General features: G+C 36.4%; 1 protein-coding gene across 4 annotated transcripts in view; it reads right to left on the reverse strand.

The window, feature by feature from the left end:
• Positions 1-23,968, reverse strand: part of LOC105479691 (mediator of cell motility 1) — a 144,698-nt gene that overhangs the window by 42,654 nt on the left and 78,076 nt on the right. For all 4 annotated transcript variants that reach the window (XM_011737821.3, XM_011737818.3, XM_071076466.1 and 1 more), the window contains 3 exons: positions 23,650-23,718; positions 11,996-12,108; positions 9,250-9,361 (listed from right to left, as the gene is read on the reverse strand). In XM_011737821.3, the coding sequence (XP_011736123.1) occupies positions 9,250-9,361; positions 11,996-12,108; positions 23,650-23,716 (292 nt within the window). In that variant the 5' untranslated portion in view covers positions 23,717-23,718. The remainder of the gene's footprint in view (positions 1-9,249; positions 9,362-11,995; positions 12,109-23,649; positions 23,719-23,968) is intronic.

Genomic DNA, 23,968 nt, shown 5'->3' on the forward strand with positions numbered 1-23,968 from the left:
CTTAAAGGGTAATGAACTAATTGCTGGAGACTAAATGTGGACTACCCTGAGAGATACAAACTCCTGAGAGCCAAGGCATCAAGCTGTAGAAGGCTTTATGAAAGTTTTACTTCCAAGGGCCCCAACAAATATCTGCTTCACTGAGTATTCTGTCCTCTTTACAAAAATGCCTAACTGCAAGAGAAACTATTTTACCAGTGCCTAACAAAATTGGGCCTTACAAGAGTTTCACAAACGTGGAGTAAAAGTAATACCCAAATCCAGCCCCTCCAGTCTTCTTGTCTGACCTGAAGTGGGGGAAAATCTGAGAAGAACTTGTTAAATCACAGACCAGTGGCACAGGCTCACCAAAAGAATGACAACTGATCACAGAATTATAGAATGTGTCTCCTTTCCTCATCTTACCACTATATCAACAGGGCACCTGTATAATAACAGGGGAAGGTAACTGAAAGAAATGCAGGACTTGGACCTTATCTAACAAGTCTCTTAACAAGTTGGGTGTAGAAGGAACATACTTCAACATGATAAAGACCACATATGACAAACCCACAGCTAATACCACAATGAACAGGGAAAAACTGAAAGCCTTTCCACTAAGTTCTGGAACAAGATAAGGATGCTTTCACTTTCACCACTTCTATTCAACACAGTACTGGAAGACCTAGCCAGAGCAATTAGTCAAGAGAAGAAATAAAGGGCATCCAAATGTAAAGGAAAAAGTCAAATTATCCTTGTTTGCAGATGACATGGTCTTACATTTAGAAAAACCTGAAGTTTCCACCAAAAAACCCTAAGATCTGATAAACAAATTCAGTAAAGTTGCAGGATACAAAATCAACATAGAAAAATCAGTAGCATTTCTACATAAAAACAGCGATCAAACTGAAAAATCAAGAAAGCAATCCCATCTACAATAACTACCAAAAACAAAACAAAATACCTAGGAATAAATTTAGCCAAAGAAGTGAAAGAGCTATACAAGAAAAATTTTGAAACACTGATGAAAGGAATTGAAGAGGACATAAAATACTGGATAGATATCCCATGTTCAGGGATTGGAAGAATTAATACTGTTTAAATGTCCATACTACCCAACATAACTTACATATTTAATGAAATCCCTACCAAAATACCAAAGACATTCTTCAAAGAAATTTTTTTAATCCTAAAATTTATAAAAGTTGTAACACACATAAAATGTGAATACCAGAAGGAGAAAAAGAAATACAGTAATTACTGAGAAGTTTCCAAAATTAATGACAGATACTAAACCACAAATCCAGGAAGCTCAGAGAACTCCAAGAAGGATAAATACCAAGAAACTGACACTTAGGTGTCAATTTATATTAAAACTGCAAAAAACCAAAGACAAACAAAAGATCTGGAAAGCAACCAGAGGACAAAAACACTTTACCTATAGAGAAACATGGATAACAATGATAAGAATTATGTACGATTTCTCTTCAGAAACCATGCAAGAAGTGATAAAATAAAGTGCTGACAGCGAAAGAAAAAAACCCACTAATTTAGAATTCTATATCCAGGAAAAATTTCTTTCAAAATTAAAGAAGAAATAAAGCTTTTGTCAGTCTAATAAAAATTGAGGGAGTTTGTCAATTTAGACATTAGATCCGCCTTGCAAGAAATGTTAAAAGAAGTCCTTCAGAAAAGAACAAGGATATAGGTCAGAAAATTGGATCTACATAAAGCAAGCAAGTACGTTAGAGAAAGAATAAATGAGGGTAAAATAAAATCTTTTATTTCATTTTTTTCTTATTCTTAATTGATCTAACAAATAATTTGTTCAAATAAATAAAAGGAGCAATGTATTTGATGATTACAGCTTATGGATAAGTGAAACAAATGACAGTGGTGTCATAAGGGACAGGAGGGAGAAATTAGGAAGACTCTTAGATGATGCTTCTACTACCCATGAAGCAGTACAGTGTTATTTAAAAGTTGTTAGCCAGGTGCAATGGCTCCTGCCTATAATCCCAGTACTTTGAGAGGACAAGACAGGAGGATCACTTGAGCCCCTGAGTTCAAGACCAGCCTGGGCAAGATAGTGAGACCCTGTCTCTACAAAAAATTTTAAAATTAGCCAGGCATGGTGGTGCATGTCTGTAGTCCCAGCTACTCGAGAGGGTGAGGTGGGAGGATCCCTTCAGCCCAGGAGGTGGAAGTTGCAGTAAGCCAAGATTGTGCGCCACTGCACTCCAGCCTAAATAACAGAGTGAGACCCTGTCTCAAAAAAATAAAAAATAAAGTTGTAAATTTGTTGTAAATGTATGCTGCAAACTCCATGGCAAAAACTAAAAGACAGTAATAAAAACGGTATAAACATATATATGTATAAATGATATGCTGAGAGGAAAAAATTATAGTCATATAAAATGCACAATTAAAACCAGAGAGGACAGGAAAAAAAGTGGTAGACAAAAAAACGAAAAAAAAAGGAGAATAATGACAATGATTAGAAAAGGGTAATAAGTAAGGTAGATATTAATTCAACATAGCAGCAGTCCTTCAGGAGGTGGAATGGATAAGCAAACTATGGTACATCCATAAAATGAAATACTGTTCAGTGATAAAGAGAAGTTAGATACCAAGCTCTAAAAAGACATGGAGGAATCTTGAAGATATATTGCTAAATGAAACCCAATTTGAAAGGCTATATACTGCATGATTCCCAACTGTAGGACATTCAAGAAAATGCAAATCTATTGAGACAGTAAACTGATCAGTAGTTACTAGGCGCACGGGGAGAGGGGAGAAGAAGGCGATGAATAGGTGAAGCATTGGTTTTTAGGGCACTGAAACCATTCTGTATGGTATTATAACAACAGAGACATAATAGGCATTTGGCAAAAACCGTAAGAGTATCCAACACAAAGAGTGAATCCTAATTAAACTATGGACTTTAGTTAACATAATAATGTATTGATATTGGTTCATCAATTGTAACAAATGTACTATACTAATTCAAGATGTTAAGAACAGGAAAAACTGCTTAGGTAGGAGTAGTATTTAATGCCATATAAAAGCATCTAATGTAGCATTCTCACTTAGGGAACTCAAAAATATAATCGATATGGATAAACTTAACAGATGAACATAACTAGACCTCCCAGGCTGAAGTAATCCTCCCACCTCAATCTCCCAAGAGGCTGGGACCACAGGTGTGTGCCACCTGGTCCAGTTATTTTTTTTACTTTTTGGAGAAAGTGGACTCATTTTGTTGCCCAGGCTGGTCTCGAACTCCTGGGTTCAAGAAATCCTCCTGCCTTAGCCTCCCAAAGTGCTGAGATTACAGGTCTCATGAGCCACCACGCCCAGCCTAATGCTGTTAATTTTAGAAGATACTAATTTTTTTCCAGATGATTTCTATATATCCTAACTGAAACCTAATTGAACCTCCCTCAAGAGCAATTATAAAAAGCAATTATAGGCTGGGAGTGGTGGGTCATGCCTGTAATCCTAGCACTTTGGGAGGCCGAGGGCAGGTGGATCACTTGAGGTCAGGAGTTCAAGACCAGCCTGGCCAACATGGTGAAACCCTGTCTCTACTAAAAATACAAAAAAATTAGCTGGGCGTGGTGGTGGGCACCTGTAATCCCAGCTACTTGGGAAGCTGAGGCAGGAGAATCGCTTGAACCCGGGAGGTGGAGGTTGCAGCAGGCCGAGGTTGTGCCACTGCACTCTAGCCTGGGCGATGGAGCGAGACTCTGCCTCAAGAAAAAAAAAAAAATTACAAAAATTAGCTGGGCATGGTGGCACATGCCTGTAATCCCAGCCACTGGGGAGGCTGAGGCAGGAGAATCACCTGAACCCAGGAGGCAGAGGTTGCAGTGAGCCAAGATCATGCCATTTGCACTCCAGCCTGGGGAACAAGAGTGAAACTCTGTCTCAAAAAAAAAAAAGCAATTATAACAGTAAAATTTATTATGCATTTCAATATTAAAGATAATATATGGTGACATACAAAAGAAAAAGTAATCATAAGAAAAAAAATTTTAATATATGCAAAAAAAGAACAAAGTGCGTAAGATATGATCTCGTTTATATGTTTTAACTCAAACATAAATGTGTATGTATAAATTTTACATAATACACAAACTTACATATGCTAAAATATATGTTAGTGTATGCATAAAAACCTTTACTGGCAGTAAACACTGGCTGAGTAGAACCAGAGTCTTCCACCATTCATTTTGTACTTCTTGATTCTGTTTACATTTTCTAACCATGTACGTATATTTTTTATGTCAGCAGAGTTAACTGAGCAATGAGATTGTGAGTCATTTTATGTTTTCTCCTTTAGACTACTATTTTTTAAAAAAGCTCTAATGAATATAATTTTTAAATTTATTACAAACATGCAGCCGGGCATGGTGGCTCATGCCTGTAATCCCAGCACTTTGGGAGGCCGAGGCGGGCAGATCACGAGGTCAAGAGACGGAGACCATCTTGGCCAACATGGTGAAACACCTTCTCTACTAAAAATACTGGGCATAGTGGCAGGCGCCTGTAATCCCAGCTACTCGGGAGGCTGAGGCAGGAGAATCACTTGAATCCAAGAGGCAGAGGTTGCAGTGAGCCAAGATCGTGCCACTGCACTCCAGCCTGGTGACAGAGCAAGACTCTATCTCAAAAAAAAAAAAAAAAGCAGAAATTTAAATAATACCTTAGACATCTATTTTTTTTAAATACATAATGTGGTTTATAATAGTGAAAAATAGGGGGAAAGCTTAAAAGTTAAATGGTCAAGAATTGATTGAAGTATTACAAGCATCTTTGCCTAGAAAGTCTTATGTATAGCCAATAAACTGAAGTAAAAAAATGACAGGAAAATACCTTCATGACAAGAAAAGCAGTTTAAAAAAAGAATATTTGTAGCCGAAGATGATCAAGAGTTTATTTTTTGAAAATTAAAAAAATGTAATTTCTTTTTTAAAAAGAACATTTGATCCACTTTTTGGAAAAACAATTAAAGTATTGAAAATGGCAAGACAGTTATTAATTCATTCAACAATTACTGAAATATTTTTGTGTACCAGGTACTATGCAATGCATAGCAGATATACTGAAGACTAGCTGCTCCCGGGAGAAAACACTATGGAACTACCATGGAAGGGACACAGACTTATATACAAATAATCCCTCAACTACTTAACCACAGTTTCTATGAATCTAATCACCAAAAATTCTTTTCACATCTCAATGCTCAATGTCACTCCTCCCATCAAAAGTAGCATCCGTAGTTCCCTCTCCTTGAATTTAGCCTTATGATGCGCTTTGACCCGTAGAATGAGGCATGAGTGATGCTGTGCCAGTTCTAGACTTTGACATTAAGAGAGCAGGAAATTTCTTCTTTTGCTCAATTGCTATCCTGCTAGAGAGGATTCACCATGTGAACTGAGAAGTCCTGAAGGGTGAATGTCAACAGGCACTGACAGATGAGAACCAAGATGAAAACTGATGTGCCTCAAGAAGACAACCAGCACCACGGCCCCAGAGAGGAAGCTAGGGCATCTTGGAGTCTTTAGCCTAAGTCGACCTGCCTCAACTGGTAGTAGATGAAACAGAGACAAATTGTCTCCACTAACCCAACCAAATTTCCAAACTATAGAATCGTTTAAGTGAAAAACTACACATTTGTGGGACCTAAAAATCAAAACGATTGAATTCACAGACATGGAGAGTAGAAGGATGGTTACCAGAGACTGGAAAGAATAGTGGAGGGCTAGAGGGTAGGTGGGGATGGTTAACAGATACAAAATAAAATAGAATGAATAAGACCTAGTATTTGGTAGCACAACAGGGTGACTATAGTCGATAACTCAATTGTACATTTTTAAGTAACTAAAAGAATATAACTGGATTGCCTGTAACACTAAGGATAAATGCTTGAAGTGATTAATACCCCATTCTCCATGATGTGATTATTTTACACTGCATGACTGTATCAAAACTTCTCATGTACCCCATCTATACACCATGCACCCAAAAAATTAAGTTTGTTTTTAACTTTTTTTAAAAAAGAAAAAAATACATACATTAAGGTGATTTGTTATGCTGCAATACGTAACTAAGACATTACTTGGGAGACTGAAGCAAGAAGCTCGCTTGAGGCCAGGAGTTCAAGATCAGCCTGAGGAATAAAGTAAGACCCGTCTCTAAAAAAATGTTTTTAAAATTAGCCAGATATGGTAGTACGTACCTGTAGGGCCACTACTCTGAAAGCTGAGGTAGGAATATCCCTTGAGCCCAGGAGTTCAAGGCTACAGTGAGTTATAATTGTGCCACTGCACTCCAGCCTGGGTGACAGAATGAGGCCCTGCCTCTTTAAAAAAAAAAAAAAGAGAGGCCAAGCACAGTGGCTCATGCCTGTAATCCCATTGCTTTGGGAAGCCAAGGTGGGAAGACTACTTGAGACCAGGAGGCAGAGGCTGCAGTGAGCCATGATCATGCCACTGCACTCCAGCCTGGGCAACAGAGCTGAGAATCTTTCCCCCCTATATCTCCCCTCCAAAAAAAGAGGAACCACACTCAAGGAGCCTCATTCACATCCTAACTTGATGGAAATCATAAGATAATAAATTTTGAGCCTAGGGTCACAGCAAATAAGATTTCTGAACATCCTGAGAAGCCTGGGTGTATATGACATGTTAGAGAGACACGAATTGTCCACCAGAGGAAGAACTGTAGTAGACCACCAGCAAAGACAGCTGTCAACAGTTTCTCTTATTCCTGTACACACATGCTACTCCTCCCATCAAGAGGAGCAATATATTGCTCTTTTCCTCAAATCTTGGCTGACACAGTGATCTTATTTGCTTTGAAAAACACAATTCACTGGAAATGTGCTATGTAGTTTCCAGCCTAGGACATAATAGGCCTAGAAACTCCTGGTTTTACTCTCTTGATCCAAAAAAAGAAGAAGAAGAAAAAAGGAAGTCTAAGCTATTCTTCTAGAGAGTAGCCCCCCCCCCCCAAAAAAAAGCCCTACTTGATGAACAAACAGGTCAGCTGGAGAAGAAATGAGGGGTCTCAACAGAGAGCTAGCACTAAGGCCCAAGATACATGAGTGACACTATCTGAGATACTGTAGCCCCATTTGAGCCACCTCAGTCAGTGTCTTGTGGACCAGAGCAAGGTGTTCCCTGCCCCAATTCCTGGCCCCCAAATTTTAGGCAATAAACAGCTGTGATTTTAAGTCACAGTTTAAATCTGTTAGTTAGTAAAAGATAACTGATATAGGTAATTTTAAGTAAGAGTTTTGTTACTTAGTAATAAATAACTGACATAGGTAATGAGTCCAACTAATGCTACAAAGAAAAGAAGGGTCAATAATAGGGATCCTAATGTTATGTGGCAGTAGTTTATTTGATACTATTTAAAAGGGGGAATTATAAGTAGGAATTTGGTTTGCTGGGTTTAAGTTTCTATTTTCCTAAATGTTCCACAATGTACATGTTTTACTTTTAAAATAACAATAAAAATGTTATCTTGTTATAACCTCCTTGAGGATATTGTTGTCAGTTTATCAGTCCTATTGTTTTTTGGGTTTGTTTGTTTGAGACAGGGTCTCACTCTGTCACCTAGGCTGGAGTGCAGTGCCATAATCTCGGCTCACTGCACTCTCAACCAGCCAGGCTCAAGCAATCATCCCACCCCAGCCTCCCAAGTAGCTGGGACAACAAGTACCCGACATTACACATGGCTAATTTTTCTATTTTTAGTAGAGACAAGAGTTTTGCCACATTGCCCAGGCTGGTCTTGAACTTCTGGGCTCAAGTTATCTGCCCACCTCAGCCTCCCAAAGTGCTGCTGGAATTACAGACATGTGCCACTGCACCCGAAGTATTAGTATTTATTAAGTCTAAATTGTATTTTCTCATGACAAAATATGCAAACATCTCAGTGAATAAAAATATTCAATTATCTTTTCCAGTTGAAGAAGAGAAAGTTCTGATTACAACAACAATTTAAGAAATAATACATATGGTTTCAGATTTCTGAAGAATTAGAATGTATTAAAAACCCGAAAATTATATTGCTTACAATGTAGTATCGCACTGATTTTTGAAAATTCTTCAGATTTATATAATTCTTCATGGTTATCATTGTGAGCAGAAGCAGACAAAAGACTGAGAAAAGTAAATAATACTTTGAATACAGAGTAAGAGTGGAAACAATCCAAAAAGACTGCAACAATGAACTAAACAAGAAAAACTAAACAGCAATAATTGAGAAGACATACAAAAAGAAATCACACAAAAGTCTGAGAACAGAAAATAATCCATCTGAATATTATGAAAAGGCCTTGGGCTTTGGCTGATCACAAGCACATTAGCCAACAGTAAGCCACATCAACATAAAAAATATAATGTTATCTTAGACTTTATTAGTACATTTAATTAATATTTACTGAAAGCCTACAGAGCATCATGTACTTTAGTAAGAAAATATAATGACCAAATCCAGAAGGAATCATCTTACCATACTTAGAACTGCCAAACTAAATATGAAATATTAAGTCCATATATAGGAAATGGTTTTAAAAATTAGAGAAACCTACAAAAGAGAAGACATCCTAATCCAAATGTTTCACTAAAAGAAGAAAATCCTTGAAATAATTATTTTTTATTTTATCAAAATACATTAATAACTACTATGTGCTGGACACTGTGCTAGGTGGTGGGGTATACAGTAGAGAACAAAACAGATATTGACCCTGTCCTCGTTCAGCTCACAGTACAGTGAGTACCCCCCATCACAGGAAGACCTTTAGCAGGTACCACCTAACAGTCTGTCAAGCATACCATAAAAGAGATTCATGTACCTTGCACAAGGTTGAAATAAATCACCTCCAAAATTAAATACAAGCCTAAAATTTTACGATTAATTATAGCATTGTACCAGAAAAGAATGGAATTATTATTTTGAGATAAAGAAATGTCGAATGAATAAAATACAAGCAAAGCAAGATATATACATACCCACATACACTCACATACCCATGGCTTTTTTAATACTTCCACGTAATAAAACAATCATGTCAATTCACATGTTCAGCCTTCGTAGGAAAACTACTCAAAACCAACAATCCACCTTAAGACACTCCTGTCTCAATTTTTTATCTCATTTCTTTACCCTGATAATTATTGGGATTTACTAGTTTTAAATTACCAAAGAAATTAATGTCTATGATTTCCTGGGGATTTCTTATATCAATCAATATACCTTTCCATGGCTTTAGCTGTATAAGGCAAATGCATTTCAATACTGTGTTCATCTTCATCTGTCTGCAGAGACATGCGTTCAAACATTCCTGTCTTCCATAGTTCTCCGTAAACTAAAGAGATTTCAAAATACAGTAAAACAAATATATTAATGCATATCCTTATCCAGTGAGATTCCACCCAGTAACACAAAACTACATGCTTTGGCAAGAGACAGAAACACCATATAATACTTGCATTTTTATTAAAACAAAACAATAGAAAGAAAGGAAAGAAAGGAGGGAGAGTAAGGAGAAAGAGAAAAAAACAGAACTAGTTTTTATGTAACAGGTAAAACAGTAATACATGTAAAGACTTACTCATCATTTGCATATGTTACATAGTTAAATAAAAAATGATCATTTAAACTCTTCATCAGTTCCTTTCATTATTTCTAAAATCACCTTTGGGTCTAGGCTTTTCCTTGGCTTTAATCAGTACATGCTAGCAAGAACATAATTAGAATTCCTACTGAAATATGGAAAAACCATTGGTCTATTTAACTCATGAGGTCAAACGCATAGTTTCTGAGTTTTTTTAATAAAACGTGTGGTATTATTTCACACCTCAGGTTTCTGCCATACCACGAAGAGAAAATTCTCACTAATGCTATTTTCCTGAAAATTCAAAATTCAGCTTGTAAGATAGATCAAAATATAAATTTGCCACAATACCATCCCAACTTAAAAAGACTAGTAATTCAGGCCCTTCTGATGAACTATACTTAAAACTGAATATTGTAGAACAAGAAAGAGATAAAAGTTAATGTGTAAAAAATATATATAATATTTTTAGCATAGAATAGAACAAATCCTCAAATGGGTTTACCTATACCAAAGACAGAAAGAAATGGTTGTATGACCTCTTATCTTGAAAAAATTCTCCATTTCTTCACTGGCAAGCTATCCAAAATTAAAATTTTCTGAATGCCCCAACAAGGTTTTAAAAGTAAAATATGTTCCCTAAAACATCTCAGGAAGTAAGGTTAGAAATAGTCGTTTCCTTAATAAGATGCACTAACAAATTGCTAATATTCTATGATACCTAAAGCCCCAAATTATGAAAACTTATGCCAAAAACAAGAAAAAAGAATTTTTTCTTGCAAATGGACTCTTTTATTATTTTATTTATTTTCATATTAATTTATTTAATTTTGGAGACAGGGCTTCACTCTGTCACCCAGGCCAGGCTGGAGTACAGCAACATGATTTCAGCTCACTGCAACCTCTACCTCCTGAGCTCAAGCCATCCTCCTACCTCACTACCCCACGCCCTCTCCCAACCAGGTGGCTGAGACTACAGTCATGTGCCACCACGCCCAGCAGATTTTTGTATTTTTTTGTACAGACGGGGTTTTGCCACATTGCCCAGACTGGTCTCAAACTCCTGAGCTCAAGCAGTCTGCCCATCTCAGCCTCCCAAAGTGCTGGGATTTCAGACATGAACCACCACACTAGGCTTCGACTCTTTTATTCTATACAAGAAATTTTTGCAAAATTTTTTGAAACAATAGCACCCCTAACATGCTTAAAAACATAATTTGAGGCCAGGTACAGTGGCTCACACCTATAAACCCAGCACTTTGGGAGGCCAAGACAGGAGAATTGCTTGAGACCAGGAGTTCAAGATCAGCCTGGGCAACATAGCAAGACCCTACCTCTACAAAAAAAATTTTTTAAATAAATTGGGTGTGGTGATGTGTGCCTGTAGTTCTAGCTACTTGGGAGGCTGAGGTAGGAGGATCACTTGAGCCCAGGAGTTTGAGGCTGCAGTGAACTATAATCATGCCACTGCACTCCAGCCTGGGCAACAGAGTGAGATCCCATCTCTAAAATCAAAAATAAATATGTATGGGTCAGTGTGTGTGTGTGTACATATATATGTGTGTGTGTGCGTGCATGTGTGTGAATAATTTGACCAACTGAAAGGATATATACCCAGATTATGAAGGTGGTTACTTCTGGGAAGGTAAATTGGGTTCAGGATGAGCGAGAAACTCTGAATAAATTATGGATGTTAAGTACATCAGTTAATTTCTTATACTACTCTTTATACTGTTCTGTATTTTTAAAATTACTCCTCCCCCCCAAAAAAAATACCTTTATAAAATCAAAAGGTTTTTACTTTATACATCTATTGTATAAGAACAACTAAATAAAAATGTGACTCTGGACTCCTATGGAAAAATATAAATCAATCTTAATTGTAGGCATGTTTAAAAATAAAATATATTTATCATTTATATAGCATGTTTCTTTCAGAGTTTCATAAAGGCTCATTTTTTTCCCATAAAAATCATTTACAAGAAAATAAAGATATTATCAGCATTATCTATTTACAGTGAGAAAGTGGCATTACGTAGAAGGAGATTAACACGCCCAGAATCTTTCATGAAATTGGTATGGGTACTAATTTTTTGTCTCCTGGTACACTGAGTACATGGCATTTTTCTGAATATTAATGTAACCACTACAATCTGCACACTGGCGGATCTGACAGATTTCTGTAGCTAGCTGAAAAACACTAGTTGCCTTTTAGGGATATGGAAGAGTTTCTTTTTTTGCTGTTTTATGCAGATTAGTTATAACAAATTTTATTTTAAATATTGAGATATTACTTGTGATGCTCACTTTTATAAGTTTTTAAATTAACTTCCAAGTCCTATTAAAAGAACATTAGCTATTTGAAAGCTATTTCTATATACTTACTCTTTTGGTCAATACGAAGGTCATACAGTGGTGTCCTATATATATCCACACTGGAAAGTGCACATCGAGAGAGGGGCACATGATGAGAAGGCCCAAGGATGAAAATTCTCCGGCTAGGAGACACACAACAAAAAACACGGAACAATTGCACTTCTACACAAACCTTATTAAATAAAAGAGAAAAAAGCAATTCTTACAAACCACTTGTTTTCCTTCTTAATTACCAACTGTTAATGGCTGAACTGTGTTCCCCTCCAAAATTCACATGTTGAAGAACCAATCCCCAGTAGCACAGACTGTAATGCTATTTAGAGATAAGGTCTTCAAAGAGGCGATTAAGTTCAAATGAGGCCATTAGGGTGGGGACCTAATCCAATAAGTCTGGTGTCCTTATAGGAAAAAGAGACACCAGAAGTATGCCTGCACAGAGATATGATCATGTCAGAAGGGGCAACAAGAGGGCGGCCACCTACAACAGGCCAAGGAGAAAGGCCTCAGGAGAAACCAACCCTGACAAACTTGATATTGAACTTCAAGCTTCCAGAATTGTTAAAAAATAAATTTGTGTTGTTTAAACCACCCAATCTGTGGTATTTTATTATGACAGCCCTAGCAAACTAATACACCTAATAATGACTTGCTCCTCAGTTAAGTTCAATTCCTTATTTCTGTCTTTGTTGGATGGCCTTTAAAAGAATCATATTCAGTACTTGGAAATACCAGCTATTAATTAATACAGTAAACCAAACCACTATACATAAAATAATCTCTGTATGCACAATGACAAGGATACAACAGGTTTTCAGAAGCTGGATTTTATTAACTGGATTTTACACATTTAAGCTATTAAAATTTCAAAATTCTAACACATTCTAAAATACACTTCTAAGATCCACCATGATTTTAATAAAAATACATAATAGCATAAAATTCTAAATACCTATACAAAATATCCACTATAAAAAGGCATTCTGATAAAGCTATTTCCATATTTCCTCCATGGTAGGGTGAAAAACGCATCTTGTTGAAAAGAATTCTATACAACAAGCTTTCTCTATTCCCATTCAAGTAGAAGTCATTCTCAAAAACAAAGAAACTAGATTATGTGTTATTTGCACTGTAGTCTAAAGAAAAGAACTGAGCTAAAGTGTAGCTTAAATCTGTACAATCTCTTTATCTTGACATCAAGAGTAATGTTAATTTCCTCTCATTAAGTCAAATATCCAAACCTGCCCTACAATCTGAATTCCAAAGCTATCAATCTTCTCTGTTCTCCAATATTCACATGAACCAACCTTCCCACATCACATACAAAACTTACAGCCTCATAAAGCCAAAACTATTTGAAGAAAATATATGATATGCTATGTAGCTAGAAAAGTATTACTGATTGCTCAATTAATGAACAAAAGCTGAGAGATGAGCTAGTTCTTTTGTATCAAAAATTTGCAGGCCAGGGAATGTGTGCTTTAGCAATATATTTATTCTTATAAAATTCTATTACAGCTAAGAAAATTAACCAATTATTGGTTATATGTTACTTCATATATTGCAGGGAGGGAGGGAGGAGATAAAGCTGTGCATATTAAGTTGTTCTGCTATGAAAAAAAAAAACAAAGAAAGTTGTGGATAAGTGATTCTCAGTTTAGAGTCCCAGAACCTCCTTAAGACAGCACACACAGCAAACATTCATCCACAGGCCATTTCTGGTCAGAAGCAGATTATCCTTTTCTTTAACTTTTACTTTAAGTTCAAGGGTACCTGTATGGGTTTGTAATACAGGTAAATTACATGTTGCCACGGTTTGGTGTACAGATTATTTGGACACCCAGGTAATAAACCTAGTATGCCATAAGTAGTTTTTTTATCCTCATCCTTCTGCCACCTTCTAGCCTCAAGTAGGTCTCAGTGTCTGTTGTTCCCTTCTTTATGTCCATATGTTCTCAATATTTAGCTCCTACTTGTGAGAACACACAGTATTTGATTTTCTGTTCCTGTGGGAGTTTGCTTAGGATAATGGTGTCTAGCTCCATGTTGCTGCAAAGGATATGATCTCATTCTTTTACAGAGCTGTGTAATATTACATAGTGTACATATGTACCACATTTTCTTTATCTAGTCTACCACTGACGGGCATTTATGTTGATTCCACGTCTTTACTATTGAGAACAGTGCGCAATGAACACACGTGTGCATGTGTCTTTATGGCAGAACAATTTACATTCCTTCAGGTACATATTCAATAATGGGACTGCTGGGTCCAGAGCTACTTCTGGTTTAAGTTCTTTGAGAAATCGCCACACTATTTTCCACAATGACTGAATGAATTTACACTACTACCAACAATGTATAAACATTTCTTTTCCTCCACAACCTTGCCAGCCTCTGTTAATTTTTGACTTATCAATAATAGCCACTCTGACTATTATCAGGTGGTATCTCATTGTGGTTTTGATTTGTATCTCTCTAGTGATTACTGATTATGAGAATTTTTTTGTATGCTTGTTGGCCACGTATGTATCTTCTTTTGAAAAGAGTCTGTTCATGTCCTTTGCCCTCTTTTTAACTAGACGGCTTTTTGCTCGTTAATTTAAGTTCCTTATAGAAGACAGAATCTTTCTTTCTACCTCTCTTCCTTCATTATGTTATTGGCACTGCTAATCCTCACTTCTTGTCACCACCTGTATCATCAATTCAAGAACCATTTCAAAAAAAAAGTCAAATCTATAGATTTCTAAATGAAGAAAACTAAAAGATAGCACTCTGGTCACCTATCTTAACAGCACATAAATAAATAACATGACACTTTTTTTTAAATTAAAGGCTAAAGTGGGCTATAGACAATAGTAATTCAGAAATGTTTAGGTAACATGACTAGGGCCAGGTAGTACATGAACCAAGAATCAAATAATGAGAAAGGGCATTTTTCTGATTGAGAAATATATGAAAAGACAGACAAAGAATATTTAACATCAGAGCACTTGTGGAAAATCTAAAACACAAAATATGAAGTGATTTTTAAAATAACAATCTAAATTCAAGGCATACATAAATTTCCTAAGTGTAATAAGGTTCTAACAATAGCCAAAAGATACACTGCTCCAGAAATAAACAACAGAGGTCTGCCAGAAACCTAATTAACTCTTCTGATACCTGACTACTTTCCTTGTTTGCCTTTTTGTCTGCCCCAATCTAGATGAAGGAAAAAGAGCCCCACCAATCTCAATTAACCAACTGTGTACTCTACAGATTCTTTCTGATTTGGTAGAAAACTCGCCAATAGCCAAGTGAAGTTCCATATTTGATTAAAAGAAGTAATAAGAAAAAAAATGTTTAAGTCCCCTCAATATAAAACCCTTAAAAGCAATATATCCAAAAACAAAACCAGAAAAAGCTAAATGTCATTGAAAGGAAAGTAAAATGGGGCATTTAAACCTGTAGTAATCTCAAAATGGGTCTCTTTGTTAGCTAAATGCTAACAAAAGAAAATGAATAGTGTACATTGAAGTTCATGCATTTTCTTTGTTAGAATGCTAGATCCATAAACACCAAGGCCACAGGAATATTTTGAAGAGAAATAAATAAAAGAGGCATTAGAAGCAATGCCACTTTCTCTCCCATTATTTGACTGCAAGGTGCTTTGTCTTTAAAGGCGTAACTTTTCAATATTAGCACAACATCATTGTTGATACACAGGTTTAAAAAAAAGCCTTTAATATGAAAAAATGGGGGGGACGGGCAAGATCAGTAGGCATTCTCTTAGAAATAAATGCACTTCATATATAATAGCTATAATAAAGAATTCACATTTGTGGAGTTCCAACGATGAATGTAGTCTGTGCACCCAATGTATAAGCTGCCTGAGTGTGTACCCTCATGACTGTTTATTCAGCTACTTAGTCCAAATAATGGAACATAAGTAATTTGGTAAAGGTGTTTCACAGGAAGTGAAGACATTTTAACCAAAGAAAAAAATGTCATTTGGCCCCAAAAAGCATTTCTTTTTGCTCTCTTTTTCTGTCCTGCAAGGCTTTCTGAAAAATACGTATCAAAATCAAGTTACTACTACCTAAGTACATCCTGAATTCTGAGATTTTAGAGAATCTCAGATGTTGTGTCAACTACCAATATGGAAAAGAACTAAAATGTATCATTTTTTAAATTCCTTAAACAGTCAAAGTCATTTTCTGGAAACACAGATCTTATCACTTCCCTTGCTTAAAGCCTTTCATGGCATTTCATGGTCACAAGATAAAATCTAGAATCCTTAAAATGGGCTCTGCACTCTCAAATGCACTAGCAAATTAGCTATTACTCTTGCTCACCTTGATCATAATATTTTATGTATACTGGTCTTCCTGCAGTTCCTTGGTAACACTAAAAACTTTGCCTACTTCAAACTTTTTAAACCCATGCTTTTGTTCCCCTTTGCTTGGCTAGCCTGCCTTAAAAAATGTGTTCCTCGGTCGGGTGCGGTGGCTCACGCCTGAAATCCCAACACTTTGGGAGGCCGAGGCAGGCGGATCATGAGGTCAGGAGATCAAGACCATCCTGGCTAACACGGTGAAACCCCATCTCTATGAAAAATACAAAAAATTAGCCAGGCATGGTCCCAGCTACTCAGGAGGCTGAGGCAGGAGAATTGTTTGAACCCAGGAGGTGGAGGTTACAGTGAGCTGAGATTGCGCCACTGCACTCCAGCCTGGGCGACAGAGCAAGACTCCGTCTCAAAATAAATAAATAAATAAATAAATAAATAAATAAATAAATAATCTGTTCCTCGGAGATACTTTCCCGAATACCTTTCCCACAATTTAAATCAAGTCACCCTCTTAAGGTCTATAACAATAGTTCTCAAACTGCGAACTCTGGATTCCTGGTATTCCTCAAGACCCTATGCAGCAGTCCATAAAATTAAAACTATTTTCAAAAGAATGCAAGGAAGTTATTTACTTTTTTCATCTGCAATTACGGTGCAAAGGTGAGGGGAGCATAAAACCACTGGCCCATTAGAACAAAGATCAAAGTAGTATAATCAATATGTACTAGTAGTCCTATTTTTTAACCTTACTCACACTAAGTTTAAAAGGGAGGGAGTTCCTAATTTCATTAAATCTTGACTCTTGAGTAGGTATATTTTTAATATTCTATGACAAAATGCATTCAATCTGTGGTGATAAAACATTTCTGCTGCATATGGAAGTATGTCTCAGGAAAAAGCAGTTGTGTAGTTGTGAGTTGTAAGCCGAACCAGACATTGTCCTCATGGAACAAAATTTTTACTTCAAAAGATGACTGTAGATAAATTATGGCTATTCCAGTTTAGGTAGCTGGCAGAAGATTTCTCCAAAGTGAATGGAAGTCAGGCACGGTGGTTCATGCCTGTAATCTCAGCACTTTGGGAGGCTGAGGTGAGAGGATAGCTTGAGGCCAGGAGTTCAAGACCAGCCTGAGCAACATAGTGAGACCACATCTCTACAAAAACAATTTTTGAAAAAACAGCCGGGCATGCTGGCACAGGTCTGCAGTCCTAGCTACTCAGAAGGCTGGAACAGGAGGATCACTTGAGCCTGGGAATTCAAGGCTGCGTGAGCTATGATCATGCCACTGACTCCAGTCTGGGTAACAAAGCAAGATCCTGTCTCAAAAGGGGGGGAAAAAAACCCCAAAATCTAGTACTTTAAAGAAAATAATATATTTGTTGTCAATGATGAAATTGAGGTTTTCAAGTGAAAATCAGACTTTCATAAAACTTTTATCACTGTAAGCTTGATAGCCTCCAAAGAATTAATGATTCTGTCTGATAAAATACATGGTGACATTAAGAAATGTGATTTTTTGCCAGGCGCAGTGGCTCACGCATGTAATCCCAGCAATTTGGGAGGCCAAGGCAGGTGGATCACCTGAGGTCAGCAGTTTGAGACCAGCCTGGTCAACATGGTAAAACCCTGTCTCTATTAAAAATACAAAAATTAGCACGGCGTGGTGGTGCATGCCTGTAATCCCAGCTACTCGGGAGGCTGAGGCAGGAGAATCCCTTGAACCCAGGAGGTGGAGGTTGCAGTGAGTTGAGACTGTGCCACTGCACTCCAGCTGGGCGACAAGAGCGAAACTCTCTCTCCAAAAAAAAGAAAAACAAACAAAACAAACAAAAAGAAATGTGATTTTTTAGTATCATATAATGAAATACCAGCATTGAAAATATCTGCATAACACAATAAAAATTTTCCCAATGTTCCACACGTTACAAAATGATGCAAGGGTAAAAGATCCGTTCGAACTGTAAAATAGACAATGAATTTATAAAAAGTACAAAAATTCAGCCAAGCACGGTGGCTTACATCTGTAATCCCAGCACTTTGGGAGGCCGAGGCAAGTGGATCACGAGGTCAAGAGATCGAGCCATCCTGGCCAACATGGTAAAACCTTACAAATTCAAAAATTAGCTGGGCATGGTGGTGCGCGACTGTAGTCCCAGCTACTTGGGAGACTGAGGCAGGAGAATCACTTGAATCCAGGAGGTGGAGGTTGCAGTGAGCCGAGATAGTGCCACTGCACTCCAGCCTGGTGACAAGAGCGAGACTTCATCTCAAAAAAAAAGAAAAAAAAAAAGGACAAAAATTCACTGATAGGAACTTCAGATTTCGCATTATAAGTAACCTTTAAGAAACTACCATTTGTTGAGTTTTGGTGTAGTATTAAAGAAAAACATCCACAATTATCTGAAAAGGTAAGTACACTCCTCCTCTTCCTTTTCTAACTACGTATCTGTGTGAGGTTAGATTTTCTTCATATACCTCAACCAAAACAAATGATGACAACAGGATGAATGCATAACTAGATATGAGAACATAGTTATCTTCTTCTATTAAGCCAAACATTAAAAGGAGATTTAATAACTAGTAAAAATATGACATTTTTACATTTTGTAAAAAAAAAAAAAGTTAAAGCAATGCCACTTTTCCCACTATCTTCTATTAGAAAATGTACTTCTCATTTTTAAAAATGTTTTTATTAACCTCTAATTTGTTTACTTTTTAAAATAATTTTTTAAGTATCTCATTTTAATTTTGAATGCATTCAACAAAGGTAGATGTGGTCTACATTTGGTGTCCTTAATAAGTTAGAAGTATACAGGGTTCCTGAAACCAAGAAGTTTGAGAACCACTGTATTTCACTTTCAGCTTTTAAATTTTTAGTTTTTAATAAGATATCTATATTCATTATCATATGCTTAATATCTATCTCACCTACCAATCTATCAGCACAGAGCTAAAACCATGTCTGTTTTATTAATTGCTGTGTCTCTAGCACTACCACAATATCTGGATCATAGCAGTCACTTAATAAACTTTTAAAATAAATATGCTTTAATTTATTCATCCATTTCTCTTGGAAAGCAACATCTGAAAACCTTTGCTACTAATTCTTCATGAAATAGGGAAGTTTGTTTGTAAACAATCTTCATTATCACCTCAAAACCTGCTTCTCACACTCCCCATTAAGTTATCAGCCCTACTAGTTACTGTGAAAAGAAAAATCTTGGCCAGGCGCAGTGGCTCATGCCTGTAATCCGAACACTTTGGGAGGCCAAGGCAGGCAGATCACTTGTGGTCACGTGATCGAGACCAGCCTAGCCAACATGGTAAAACCTTATCTCTACTAAAAATAAAAAAATTATCCAGGCCTGCCTGGTGGCATATGCTTGTAATTCCAGCTACTTGGGAGCCTGAGGCAGAAGAATCACTTGAATCCAGGAGGTGGAGGATGCAGTGAGCCGAGATAGTGCCACTGCACTCCAGCCTGGGTGACAAAGAGAGACTCCATCTCAGAAAAAAAAAAGAAGAAGAAAAAGAACGAAAAATGTTATTAGGCCCTGACCAGTCATATTATAAATCAAAGAACGATTCTGTCAGTTTAAGAATCATTAATCCCCTCAACTTGTAATCATTTTTGCACAAATGCTTTTAAATTTTATATTTTTCACCATTAAAATAATATATCTATTTCTCATATAAGAAAACATATGCAAACTATTAGCATCCAATACAATAATTTATTTAACCTCATATAGTACATTCTTTTTCCCAATTTTGCCCAATTTTATACCCTGCTTTTTTTATTTAGTCAATGCACTATCAGAAACTTAAGACTCTTTTAAAAAACAATGCTGCTGTAGAAAACTTAACACATTTAACTTTTTTCATTTTGGGACTTATTAGGATAGAGCTTCTGAACGGGAATTTCTAAGCCAGTAATTATATACATTTTTATGACTCTTAATATATATTATCAAATTGCTTTCCTAAAGCGTTAACCTGATATAGTCCATTGAAATGCACTTTTTTTAATAAAAAACTAATTTTGCCATAATCTAGCCAGTTCTGGATTATAGGAATTACACAACTGTATTGTTCTTTTTTTTTTTTTTTTTTTTTTTGAGGCAGAGTCTCGCTCTGTCACCCAGGCTGGAGTGCAGTGGCGCGATCTCGGCTCACTGCAAGCTCCGCCTCCTGGGTTCACACCATTCTCCTGCCTCAGCCTCCAGAGTAGCTGGGACTACAGGTGCCCACCACCACACCCGGCTAATTTTTTGTATTTTTTAGTAGAGACGGGGTTTCACCGTGTTAGCCAGGATGGTCTCGATCTCCTGACCTCGTGATCCGCCCACCTCGGCCTCCCAAAGTGCTGGGATTACAAGCATGAGCCACCGCGCCCAGCTGTATTGTTCTTCAAACTGTTCATTTAAATTGGCACTTCACTACTGTTTTTATTTCTATTTTTGTAGAAAAATAAAACATATTTCCATTTTTATTAATTACATTTACTTCTTGTAATTTCAGTTCATATTCTTATTATGATGAGTTAGCCTCTAAGTACTAAGAATTTTATGATTTTTTGATATTATCCTTTGTCATTTATTTTGCAAGTATTTTTCCCATTCTGTTCATCACTTCCACTGGTTACATTATGACTTGAGTTATTTTTTCATGTAATTTAATTACAATTTATCATGCTTTATACTCTTCTCAACAATGTCTCATAAACATTAAGACATGGTGTTCCAAATTAGCTGTGGCTTGAAATGCCTCTCCAGATATGTTAATACCCTTACCTAACTAGTATTTACTTTGATGGATGGTGTTAGCAGAGGTTCTAAACCAATTTCTTTTTCCAAGCTGCTAGTCAGCATTCTAACATCAATTTTGGAATAACTGCTACCTGTTATTTGTAATGCCTTTTAAAATCATATTTGTATCCCCTACCCACTTTTAAATTCTGGAAAGTGACATAGTATCATTTACATTTTCAAAAGATGATCCTGGCTGAAAAACAGAATGCAAATGGATTAATGTGGAAGTTAAGAACAGAAAGTGGTAGTATAGAATTTAACCTTTCTCATAAGGATGTTCTTTCTCTACTTTCTCAAAGCACTCTAAAGACATTATAATTCCCAGAGAGTGCCTCTTTCAAGAGAAATCAACTGTGACTGTCAATTATTAATTTTACACTTAGACCTTAAAATTTATTCATTCAGAATTCAATTATTATATAGTAATTACAAAAAATAATTTGATCGGGCTGGGCACAGTGGCTCATGCCTGTAATCCCAGCACTGTGGGAGGCCGAGGCCTGACTGCAGATCACCTGCAGTCAGGAGTTCGAAACCAGCCTGGCCAATGTGGCGAAAGCCTGTCTCCACCACAAATACAAATAATTAACTCGGTACGGTGGCGTGCACCTGTAGTCCCAGCTACTTGGGAGGATGAGGCAGGAGAACTGACTGAACCTAGGGGCAGAAGTTGCAGTGAGCCAAGATTGCACCACTGCACTCCAGCGTAGGTGACAGAACCAGACTGTCTCAAAAATAATTAATTAAAATAAAATAATTTGATCACATCAGCCATCATTTGCCTCTCTTTCTACTCATCTTCTTTATCTTCCTCTTCTTAGTCCTTGGCACTCCTCCATTTTTTCCTCTTTCCTTTTGCCTTCTTTCTCACTTTCCATTAACTTATTTAACACATACTTCCCACTTCTACGAATATAAACTCTATACCCCTCTACAAATTCCTAAACCTAATTTAACTCTGGAGTGTCCCACTAGCACACGAGTTTTATCAACAAAACTTTTGCCAAATAGAGGAAGGTTTCAAAAAGAAAAGGCTGTTATATAAACTAACTTTTATTATAGCTGGTTTACAGGCCCAAGTCAAATGAAAGAAACTTATAAAAAATCCTTTTTTTTTTTTTTGAAATGGAGTCTTGCTCTGTTGCCAACCTGGAGTGTGGTGGCACGATCTCAGCTCACTGCAACCTCCCCCTCCCAGATTCAAGCAATTCTCCTGCCTCAGCCTCCCAAGTAGCTGGGACTACAGCCATGTGCCACCATGCCCAGCTAATTTTTTTTTTTTTTTTTTTTTTTGTATTTTAGTAGAGACAGGGTTTCACTATATTGGCCAGGCTGGTCTCGAATTCTTGACCTCAGGTAATCTGCCCACCTTAGCCTCCCAAAGTGCTGGGATTACAGGTGTGAGCCACCAGGCCTGGACTTTTAAAAAATCATTTCAATTTAACTTCTATTTGCTCTTATTCATGAAATTATTTAAGATTATATATTAAACACGTATCAGGGAATAAATGTGAACAATGCTCCTCAAAACATCATAAATGAGACAGGTCTAGCCAAAACCTCACCAATTTATAAATATCATTGCTTTCTTTTTAGTAAAAGCTTGCCAAAAGTAATTTTCAATGAATTATAATAAAATGTACAGACAATGCTACATAAAAATTTGAAAGAACAGCTTTTTTGTTTAAAAACTTTGAATGAACTGCTCAAAGGCAAGTGGGCTGTGCATGATTTTCTTTATTAAATCATGGCTGCTATGAGCTATTTCTTTTGAACAACTATACTACATCTCTACTAATTCAGACCTAACAATCAGTATTTGACAGAACTAAGATGATCACTTTACCTATTCGCATAGCTTGTACATCTGGCAAACTAGGGCCAGATATTGGTTCACAGCTAGTAAATTAACTGTGTAAATAAAATGAGTGACTATTTCCAGCAAAACCTCTTGAAAGTTCACAGTTTCTTACAGAGTAGTATACTATTAAAGGAGTCTCAAGTTCCCAGGAAGTTTTTTTTTTTTAAGCTAATTTCAGAGCTGTCATTGAATTATTAAGAGTTAATATGCCTCAAACATCATATTAAATTCACTGTCAGATTCTAAAATATTTCAAATACCTTATCCTGTCAATGACAAATTATCCTTTCAGTAACCACAATTTTAACAAGTACAATAAAGAATTTTAAATTACGAAATGATTAAAACAGATCAGAGGGCTTTGCATTTTTCTTAAGAATGCTCATCTCTGGGTTTTCAAAGAAATATTTAAAAACAAAATATTTAACCTTCATAACTAAACATTTTACATGCCAAAGGGAAGGTAAAAAGCAGATGTTCAAACAACAACAAAAAAGTATTGAAGTTTTCAGTAACCTATATATAGTAAAATTCATCAAAAGTCAAATCCCTCATGAAATCGAGCACATAATAACAGTAAGTATAAAAAGCAAATTACTTCTATCACAAAGCAATCAATTCTCAAGCTTCTCCAACTTAAAACAAAACTACATTACTTACGTAATAGACGGATCCACTTGTTTATAAGCATGGGCGGCACAAGACCCACAGTACGTATATCCTGCATGGCTACAAAACAAAATATTTTTAAGCTTAATCATCAGATTCAAAATCAAGATATTCTAGAAAGAAAAACCTTTGAAATAAATACAGTAACTATGGTAAACACAACAGAATTGAGAGCCTACGTTAAATAACAATGTAGTTAATGATGCGACTTCTAGAAGAAATTAGGAAACACATGATCTATACTGTGTTCTAATTCTTTTTTTTTTTTTTTTTTTTTTTTTTTTGAGACGGAGTCTCGCTCTGTCGCCCA

The sequence above is a fragment of the Macaca nemestrina genome, chromosome 13 (genome assembly GCF_043159975.1).
Source record: "Macaca nemestrina isolate mMacNem1 chromosome 13, mMacNem.hap1, whole genome shotgun sequence".
Lineage (NCBI taxonomy): Eukaryota > Metazoa > Chordata > Mammalia > Primates > Cercopithecidae > Macaca > Macaca nemestrina.